Source organism: Egretta garzetta, unplaced genomic scaffold, assembly GCF_000687185.1.
Source record: "Egretta garzetta isolate BGI_Z169 unplaced genomic scaffold, ASM68718v1 scaffold270, whole genome shotgun sequence".
Lineage (NCBI taxonomy): Eukaryota > Metazoa > Chordata > Aves > Pelecaniformes > Ardeidae > Egretta > Egretta garzetta.
The window spans coordinates 1,228,403-1,238,321 of record NW_009258274.1 but is presented as its reverse complement, the minus strand read 5'-3'; the positions used below and the strand labels follow the sequence as shown (position 1 = coordinate 1,238,321).

Genomic DNA, 9,919 nt, shown 5'->3' with positions numbered 1-9,919 from the left:
TCTCTTGCTCAGCCGGTCACACCAGAGCTCCTGGTGAGCCCCAGCAGCCAGGACGGGGACCTGGGCTCCGAGTGCCCAGAAGACAGAGGGAACTGGACGGGGCGGCTGGATTTCCTCCTTTCCTGCATTGGATACTGCGTGGGCCTCGGAAACGTCTGGAGGTTCCCCTACAGGGCTTACACCAATGGAGGAGGTACTCAGGCATCCTTTGGAGTGGCCACATCTCCCCCTCACCGAGCTGGGCTGGTGGGACCTATCTCTGAAGAGATGTCCCTTCCCCTTCTCATGGCTGGGAAGTTGTGTTTGCTGTTGTGGGGTGAAGCCTCCTCCTACCCCCCATGCTTGCTGTAGGACATTAACCACCTGTACCCATGTGTGGAAGGTACTCACCAGTCCACCTCTGCATTCATGGCCTTGGAGACATCCCCAGCTCCATGCTGGACCAAATATCACCTGAGCATCCCCCTTGGTTTCCAATAGCTTCATAGTCTGGTGTCCTCCAGGACTCAGTGGGGTCAGCAAACGCTTCCCAGGTATCGAAGGAGGGGAGCGAGCCTTTTGCAATGCAAGAGCCCAGTGTGATGGTGCAAAGTGAGCAGCTTGTTCAACGACTGCCAGAGTAACTGCTTGTCACATGCAATAATAGTTGCATGGTATTCGCAAAAGATTCAGGGAGAAAAGAGAGTCTGTGTGGAGGGGGAAAGCATGGCACCGGGTGAATCCCAGCACCTTCCTCCTGCACTAATGGTGAGCTGCTGCCCCTTGCTGCCTTCCAGATTTTGGTATAGATCCTTCAGGGCCACAGACGTTGAATGAATTTTATTCCTTGTCACAGATGGGCTTTAGGTGTTCGCTCTGTGTTATTCTTAGGGTGTTTCCCTTGCTTCTTGCAGGAGCTTTCCTGGTTCCATACTTCATCATGCTGGCGATCTGCGGGATTCCCATCTTCTTCATGGAGCTGTCACTTGGCCAGTTCTCCAGCCTGGGGCCACTCGCCGTCTGGAAGATAAGCCCTCTCTTTAAAGGCGCGTGAGTGAAGTCCAGAGCCTCTGCGGGGCCTCTGGAAGAGCTGCTTGATGAGGACATGGACCAGCATCATCATCCCATGAGCCTCAAAGCTCTTGTTAGAATCAAAAGTTAAATCCCAGGGGAATGCTGGTGGAGCAGGCTGGACTTCTGGGTTAGCTGTTTTAGTAGCTGCAAGATATGTATATAAGGTCTATCAGTCTTCATGATGTTATGAACAGCTCTAGAAGTTTTATGAAAATTATCAAGCCAGCTAGTTTACAAAATACAGCATCAAAGCTAAAGCAATGACTGTTAAAGGCAAGGGGAGTTCAAAAAAAGGTCAGGTCAAATACTTTTACTCTCAACATTAAGTTGAGTAAAATCATCCATATGATGAGATAGGTGATCAATTCAGAGAAGGCATGTCTGGAGGGTATAATGGCAAAAAGAGGCTCCCCCTGCCAGGTGAACCTCTCACTGGTTAAACATTTGGCTGCTGAGATCCAGTGTCTGACCCTGGTTTTGGATGTGCTCCACTCCAGAGAGATGGCTCACTCCTTCTTTACCCTCTCCTTCCTCCAGGCGTTGGCATGGGCACGATCCTCATCGTCTCCCTGGTGGCCATTTACTACAATATGATCATTGCTTACGTTCTCTTCTACCTCTTTGCATCCCTCACAAGTGACTTGCCCTGGCAGCACTGCGGCAACTGGTGGAACACCGACCTGTGCCTGGACCACCATGTCATCAAAGCGGGGAACAACACCTTCCCCATCAACATCACCAACACTGTCAGCCCCAGCGAGGAGTACTGGAGGTAAAGAAGACAGCCTGACCCAGCCGTGGGGACATGATTGGCATCCAGCTGGGGAGAGCATGGGGATGAGATGAGGGGTGAAAGTCTGTGCTGCACATCTCATGGCATGGTGGACAACCATGGTGGGCATTGTGGGTGCAGTGATGGGCTCTTGGGGTCAGCTGTGGGTGACATCTCAGTTTAGCCATTGGAATCATGTCCCTGGGAGGTGTCCATGATCTAGCACTGCTTCGTTGGCCTGGAGATACGTTAGACTGAAATGCATCCCATGCCTGGACTGGCTGGGAATTTTCTCTCAAGCCCCCAGGCACTCCCTCTGGGATCTTTAATGGTTGGTGGAGAAATCACACCAACTGCTCCCCTTCCCTGGCAAAGAGCTGCCAGTGCCTCATTGCTCTCTCATTGCTGAGATTTTTTCACGGGGTTATTTTTTGCAGCAGAGGCATTGCTAGGTTCAGAGAGGGTCTCTGGAAGATGGCAGGAGGTGCCCGTGGCTGCTCACTTGTGGTTGTCCTCTCACCCTAGCCGGTATGTCCTGCATATCCAAGGGAGCTCTGGGATCGGGGATCCCGGGAGGATCCGCTGGAACTTGTGCCTGTGCCTGCTTCTTTCTTGGACTATCGTCTATCTGTGCATCCTAAAGGGAGTCAAATCTTCTGGCAAGGTAAGGGATGGACAGTCTCTTTTGGGGGGGATCTAGATCGATGCTCCCCAGTGCCTGCGATTCCCTGGACATCTGGGAAAGTAAGACCCATAAAGAGCATCAGCTGGACAGAGGCCACTTTGGGGATGGCTTGCACACGCAGACACCAGCAGCGCTGACCCCACTGGCCCTGCTGCATCCCAAGGACCAAGCACTGCAGGGTGGTGCCGGGTGATGCAGTGTCCCCTCCTGGGGACAGGGCTGGGGGGGGAGCACTCATGCTGTACTCTTGCTCCCAGCTCTCCCAGCTGGCTCTGCTCTCCCGCAGGTCGTGTACTTCACTGCCACCTTCCCGTACCTCATCCTGGTGATGCTGCTCATCCGTGGCGTGACCCTGGAGGGGGCCTGGAAGGGGATCAGGTTTTACCTCACGCCCCAGTTTGATCACTTGCTGTCTTCCAAGGTGAGCAGGGTCTTGTGCAATTTGTCCGAGACACAAAAATGAACCTTCTCTTGCCACCTCCAGCATGCAACAGAGCTGGTTCCCTTACTCGGGTGCCTTTTCTGGTCACCCCCGGATCCAAAGTCCTCTCTCTTGGTTGCTCCCAGACCAAAAGTATTTGCCTTTCAGCAATCTGTCTTTGCTCCACACCTTGTCTGTACTGTTCTTCCCACCTGGCCCAGCCCCGTGCCTGCGTTTCTGGCTCTCCATGCAGGGAATGGCATGCTTGCCACCTGCCCTGGGCACCAGGACCATGGGCAGGATTAGCCCAGCCCCTCTGGAGGGCTGGGGGGTGGCAATGGGTGCCCATGGTGGATTTGGCTGTTCTATTTTTCTTGGCGTGCAGAGTGGGGAGTTTCCTTGGGTCAGCAGTGTTGGTAGCAGAGACCACCCAGTCTTACAATGCAATACCCAGTTTATTGCCATGCTGGGCTGGCTCTAAAACACTCTCGTCAATGCTTCCACTCTCCAGCTCACCCACTATGAGTGGTGAGTGTTTTTGCAAGCAAAGGCAAAGACCCCATGGGGAGGATGTGCTGGGCGTGCTGGGGAAGCGTATTTCCAACTCCCTCTTCCTCAGGGGGAGGTTTCCAAACCCCTGCTCTCCTCAAAACTGTTTCCTTCCTCCAGGTGTGGATCGAGGCAGCCTTGCAGATTTTCTACTCCCTTGGGGTAGGCTTTGGGGGCCTCCTCACCTTCGCCTCGTACAACACCTTCCATCAGAATATCTACAGGTGGGAGGCAGCTGCTGTCTCGAAAAAATCGTGGGTTGAGGGGAGCCATAAAAATCTCAGCTGGTGGGCTCAAAGCCAGCAGAAGCATGTGGTGCAGCACACGGTCACCCAGTGCTGCTCCTTGCCAGGCACCTTGCAGATACCTGGCAGCTTGCACGGGCTGGAGAGGGACAGAGGGATCTGTGGAATTCTCTTAAGCATCAAGACACGGTGCTTGGCTCAGAAGTTTTGGGCTGCGGGTGCTGAAGGCTGAGGATATTTGAGGCTAGTTATGCATGTTTGTCCTGTCCCCAGCATCCGCTGCAGGTCATCAGCAAAGAGGAGAGTCTGGGTGTTGGACATTTGGGCTGATCCCCTCTACAGGGGAAAGCAAGCTTGGGAGGAATCCCACAAAATGACCCATGTCATTAGATATACACTCCTTTTGACCCTGGCACATGCCAAGAGGGGCCCCGGAGGAGAATCACACTGGGTCACCTTACTGTGGCACCTGGGGCTGGCAATGCCACTGTGCACTGGTAAGGGGTGGGAAGGAGTGGGCATGTTCAGAGCATCCTCTTTCTCCTCTGTAGGGACACGTTCATAGTGACCCTGGGCAATGCCATCACCAGCATCCTGGCAGGGTTTGCCATCTTCTCTGTTTTGGGATACATGTCCCAAGAGCTGGGGGTCCCTGTTAACCAGGTGGCAAAAGCAGGTGAGGCCAAATGATGACCCTTTCTCCTTAACCCTCTGCCTGGGTGCACTGAGGAGCATCCCTTCCAGGGCGGAAGGCATCCCAGGGTGTCGGCGTGAGGGCTGGGGCTGTACACTCAGCTGGCCAGGGGGAGGGACAAGGGGAGACCCGTTCCTGCTGTGCAAACCTTGAGCAGCACCAAGTGATGTCTAATAAAGGGCTGAGCAAGGAGCAGGCTGATTCTCCTGCACTCCCTGCTGCAGGACTCCTCCCGCCCATCTTGCAAGAGCCCTGGCAGGTCCCTGCTGGTCTCTCTCCCCTCTCCCCTCTCCTCCATCCATCCCCTCATGCCCAGCACTGTCACCCCCGTTTCACCCTGCTGTCCTTTGCCTCCCCTAGGTCCTGGCCTGGCTTTTGTGGTGTACCCCCAGGCCATGACAATGCTCCCCCTTTCTCCATTCTGGTCCTTCCTGTTCTTCTTCATGCTATTAACCTTGGGCCTGGACAGTCAGGTAAGCACAGAGCCCACCAAGCCAGCCGTGGTGCCCAGGCAGCCTGGGGGGCTCAGGGGACCCTCGTCTCCTTTCTGTGCAGTTTGCCTTTATGGAGACCATTGTTACAGCAGTGACGGATGAATTTCCCTACTACCTCCGGCCAAAGAAAGCTTCCTTCTCAGCTGTCATCTGTATTGCTCTCTTCCTGATGGGGCTCATCCTCACAACAGAGGTAAGGGTGGGGGGCTGGATGCATCGTGGGGACCAGCTAGGGCTGTATTTTAGGGAGAGCTTAGGGCAGGGGACAAGTTCGGAGAGACGTGTATTCACATCAGCTAACAAGGTGGAAGAGAGACAACCGATGAGCCTGGGCTTCCTGGGCTCTGAGGGGAGCGACACAGCCTTATTCCTGTTCCTGGATCAACCCCAGAAGGAGAGTGATGTCTCCTGAGGGTGCCTGACCATGGTCTTCCCCAGTGCCCCCAAAGGGGTTAAGGGGGCATATCCCCAAAAGTGGAAGTACATGGGTGGGGGTTTGTTGGGATGCTGGTCCCGGGGATGCTGGCCACTGTGCTTTGCCTCCACAGGGTGGGATGTACTGGCTGGTCCTACTGGATGACTACAGCGCTGGCTTTGGGCTCATGGTGGTGGTGATCACTACCTGCCTCGTGGTGACACGTGTCTATGGTAAGGGGGTCTCTCCCCACAGGGGCACAGGGAGGAGTGGGTTGCCTGTATGAAGAGAGGGATTTAGAGGGAGCAGCAGGGGAGCCAGCAGCCTCACAACGGAGCATGAAACACCTCAGCTCCAACCTCTTGTTTCTTCTTGGCCATCACTGCATTCGCCTCTCCAGAGATGCTTGGGGTGCTGAGCCTGGTCCCTCAGACAGCACCAACTGGGGCCCCCTTCCTGCATCTCCCAGCTGGGAGGGGAGACTCTTCTTTGCTGTAGAGGATGCAAACCACCACTTTCGGTCAGTGCAGGGCAACCTGGTACAGGCACCTGGTTCTGGGGGAGAGATCGCGGCTTCTGAGTCCCTCTCCCTCTTCCAGGCATGAAGAGGTTCTGCCGAGATATCCACATGATGCTGGGCTTCAAACCAGGGCCCTACTTCAGAGCCTGCTGGATGATCCTGTCCCCAGCAACAATGATGGTAATTGCTCAGCTTGAGGTGCTGGGTGGTGTTGGAGAGCCGCAGTGGTGCCAGCATCCCTGAACGACCTCCGCTTGCAAGAAGTCGCTCTGCTGGCATCTCCTGCCCCAGGGACCATTCTGGTTCTTCTGGGAGGTCTCCAGACCTTTTTGGAACATGAGACCTTCAGAGGGCTGTGGGCTGACCTCGCTTTCTTCCCATTCCGCAGGCTCTGCTGGTGTACAACATCATCAAGTACCAGCCCTCTGAGTACGGCAGCTATCGCTTCCCTGGCTGGGCAGAGGTCCTGGGCATCCTCATGGGAGTCCTCTCCTGCCTGATGATTCCCGTGGGCATGGTGGTGGCTGTGCTCCGAGAAGAAGGGACGCTGTGGGAGGTAGGAGGTGTTGGGGCCCAGCATTGCTGGGGAATGCCCCAGAAATGTGCAGGGGTGACCATGAGCCGCTGCTGAGCCTGTATCCTCTCACAGTTTCTGCATCCTCACTCCTGGAGGTGCGTGTCCCCATCCCTCCTTGCTGCCCACAGGGTGTGAGAGACGCTGCGTCCCAGGGCATTTCCAGCAGTGTCCCCTTCTGCGATGCCAGGCAGGCACTGAGTCATGCTGCTTCCCAAGGGGCAGCCCTGTGCGCATCCCCCCTCCAAAACAAGCCTGCTATGCCTTGCCCTGCCAGGAAATCCATTGTCCCTAGCGCAGGGCAGGCACAGGCACGTGGGACTTTGCACCCATTTTGCAGGAGCAGCAGCAGAGCAAGGCAGGCAGCTGCCGGACGGTGCAGGCAGCCATGGGCAGTGTGAGTGGGATCCCTCAGCCGAAAGTTTTCACCTAGGAGCAGGTTACGGAGCTGCTGGCTGCTCACAGCCTTCCCAGCCCTGGCTGGGCTTTGCTGCTCTCGCCAGGCTGTCGAAAGCAGAGGCAGCAGAGCTTGCTGCCCTCCCCAGGCAGCACCTCCCTGGCTGGAGCTCTTTACTGGCTGCAGCCTGGCTTGGCACAGCTGTGGGCACAGTGGCATGGCCTTGGCTGAGCCTAACCTGGGTGACTCTGACCCCAAACCACAGGGCCATAGCCCTACAATAGCCCCTAATTCCTGCAAGCCCTCACCACCAGCACCCACAGACCATAACACCTCCACAGCAGGGCTCATATGTAGAGCTGCCTTCTCAAAAAACTTCAGGACAAGCTTTTGGCCCCATCCCATCCTTACTGGGGGCTCTTCCAGTCCCCTGGGAGGGGTGGGTGAGCTGCTGGGTAGGGGTGCTGTTTGGGGAGCAGAGGGGGTGCCAGTGCAGGGTGCCCATGCTGCCTCCGCCTGTCTCCTCCCAGCGAGTCCAGCAAGCCAGCCGGCCCGCCATGGACTGGGGCCCATCGCTGGAGGAGAATCGGACTGGCATGTATGTGGCAAGCCTGGCCGGCAGCCAGTCCCCCAAGCCGCTGATGGTCCACATGCGGAAATACGGGGGCATCACCAGCTACGAGAACACGGCCATTGAGGTGGACCGCGAGATGGAAGAGGAGGAGGAGGAAGAGTCCATGATGTGAGGAGACCCAGCACCCCATGGGCTGGAGCGGGGCTCACCTCCCAATTTGCACAGGTTGCACTGCGGCACTTCAGAATGGCTCACGGGGGGGTCTTGCAGGGAGCAGTACAGAGCTGCCGACCCTGCTGGCCTCCTCACTACCACCCTGGTCCTGCCAGGATGGAGCTGCTGCCCGTCCCGGTGCCCCCGAGGTGTTTCTGTTCAGTGTGTCAAGCTGTGTGACAAGTCTGTGCGTTCGTGTGATGGTGTCTGGTTCACATGTCTGGGCTGCCCCACTCCCACCCTCGGCCCCAGCCCTGCCCTCCCTGCTCAGGGATGCTCGGGCTGCAGGGATGTTCAGGCTACAGGCGTGCTCAGGTTGCAGGAGGTGGGGAGGAGGAGGAGGTCCTCTGCATTGGTCTGATGTCTGCTCATGTGTATTTAACTCCAGTAACCCATAAACACATGCAAAGGGGGACTGTAATATCCTCCATGCCCTGAGGATGGTGTGTGCCGGTGCGCTCTGCTCATACGGAGGTACTCCAGCAAAACCAGCACAAATCAGTGCCCTGCTAAAGAAATCGGACCTAATAAATGAGTTGTTAAAGACAATTAAGAAGGGGGAAAAAAAAAAAAGCGCGCTTTATAAACAAACTTGCTTGGGCCTTTCCAAGCTCGTAGATCCTGCAGGGACCTCAGTGGGTCAGGGCAGCTCTTCCCCGTGGTGCCTGGCAGGGCTGGGGTGAGCTGACGTGAGGGAAGAGGCTGGGTGAGCTGGTCCCCATGCGTGCAGGAGGTCAGGGACAGGTCTCAGCTGGACCCAGTGCCAAAGGAGAACCCGTGCCCATCCCCAAGTGGGATCTGAGGGCTGCCCCTGGCCCTGGGTGCTACCTTTCCCAGGGAAAGGCGAAGGGCTGGGTTTCAGTGCCTGCATGTGATTTTGGGGTAGCACAGCCCAGGGCCCATGTCCCAGAGACTCCATCTCCTGCTGCTGCTGCTGGCCTGGGGGTGCTGGTGAACTCATGGATGGGGCTGTTTGGACCCGATGCTGCCAGTCCTCATCACCCTGGTGTCATGTGCTCCTTCCTCCGTGTACCATTGGCTTGCCATTAAAAAGCGGTGTGTGACACAGCCTCTGCGTGAGTTATTTGGGGGGTCCATGCAAGAAGGGCACATCTAGGGGGGCTTCCAGGGATGGGGGCCACAGGCTTTCTGGGCTTTGTCCTGCAAATCTCTGTCATGGTCAGGTAAAAGCCAAAAACCCAGGACAAACAGAAAAATTAGGGTTTATGTCTGGGTTAGGCATGTGGCCCCGGTGCACTGGACTATTAGCCCCCTGAGTCACGCAGCCCTGGGTTGAGTTCCGTGGGCTGAGACTCCAGGGTGAATCCTGGCATGAGGCTGCAGTTTTCCTTAACAACCCTTCCCTACAGCAGAGGAGATTTAATTATTGCCTTCATTCCTTTGAGAGCATAGGGCCAGCTCCAACACCTCTTCCTGCCCGCCCGCCTCCCCATGCCTGGGGGTGCTGAGCTCCCTCCCTGGCTGGCTCTGCCCTTCCTTTTCCTTGCAGGACCACCGGTGGCTTTCCACATCCTCCTTGCCATACCCCGCCATGGCTGCAGCCCGCGGGGATGATGAGGGTCCCCCAGCCCCGGCTTCCCCGGGTGCGTGGGGCTCTGGCAGCACAACCACACTGCAAAGCACCTTCGGCCGCTAGCCCCCAGGTTAATCATTAGAGGTTGGCCATAAAAGTGTCGCTGATGGAAAGTTCAGGCCGTGGCGGCTGGGGAGCGGGGAGGGCCTGCCATAAACATTTATGGCCCCAATGAATCCCTCGCTCTAACCTTGACACTATTTACTGAGCAGGAGGCCTCGGGAGGTCACGGTGTTGCCCAGCCATCGCTGTGGGTGCTGGCCGGGGAGCCCAGGTTGGGCTGGCCCCAAGAGGGGCACACAGGGGGGTCTGCATGGTGTGACGGAGTGGGTGATGGTCTCGGGTGTTTCATGATGTCGCTGCCAGCCGCAATGTGCCAGAGCAGTGAGGAGAGCCCGACGCCTTCCCATGGCATGGAGATGGAGGTGCCTTGGGCTGACCAAGATGCTCCAGTCTCTGCACATCTCTGACCTTTTCCTACCTACATGGGGTCCTGCCATATTCCCCAAATCCCCCTTTGTAATCCTGGGAACCTCTGGGCTCTCTCTTGGCAGCTGCCATCCATCAGTGTTGCATGGCAGAAGGATGGGAAGGACGGAGCAGGGACGTCGCTGGGGATGTGGTGGGGAGCAAAGCTGACAGCGGTGAGGGGGAACCAAGGGCAAAGGGTGCCGGGGCAGTGGCACAGCCGAAGGACACGTCCCCTGGGCCATGCGTGG

The 9,919-nt window shown here is 56.8% G+C and overlaps 1 protein-coding gene across 1 annotated transcript in view; it reads left to right on the top strand.

Annotated features, from left to right (window-relative positions):
- SLC6A7 (solute carrier family 6 member 7) overlaps positions 1-7,565 on the top strand; it is a 14,470-nt gene extending 6,905 nt beyond the window's left edge. The window contains exons 2-14 of the mRNA XM_009635541.2: positions 13-193; positions 894-1,025; positions 1,591-1,825; positions 2,351-2,489; positions 2,797-2,931; positions 3,601-3,704; positions 4,277-4,401; positions 4,780-4,892; positions 4,975-5,106; positions 5,462-5,561; positions 5,928-6,028; positions 6,237-6,404; positions 7,350-7,565. Coding sequence (XP_009633836.1) covers positions 13-193; positions 894-1,025; positions 1,591-1,825; positions 2,351-2,489; positions 2,797-2,931; positions 3,601-3,704; positions 4,277-4,401; positions 4,780-4,892; positions 4,975-5,106; positions 5,462-5,561; positions 5,928-6,028; positions 6,237-6,404; positions 7,350-7,565 — 1,881 coding nt within the window. The remainder of the gene's footprint in view (positions 1-12; positions 194-893; positions 1,026-1,590; positions 1,826-2,350; positions 2,490-2,796; positions 2,932-3,600; positions 3,705-4,276; positions 4,402-4,779; positions 4,893-4,974; positions 5,107-5,461; positions 5,562-5,927; positions 6,029-6,236; positions 6,405-7,349) is intronic.
- The last annotated feature ends 2,354 nt before the right edge of the window (positions 7,566-9,919 follow it).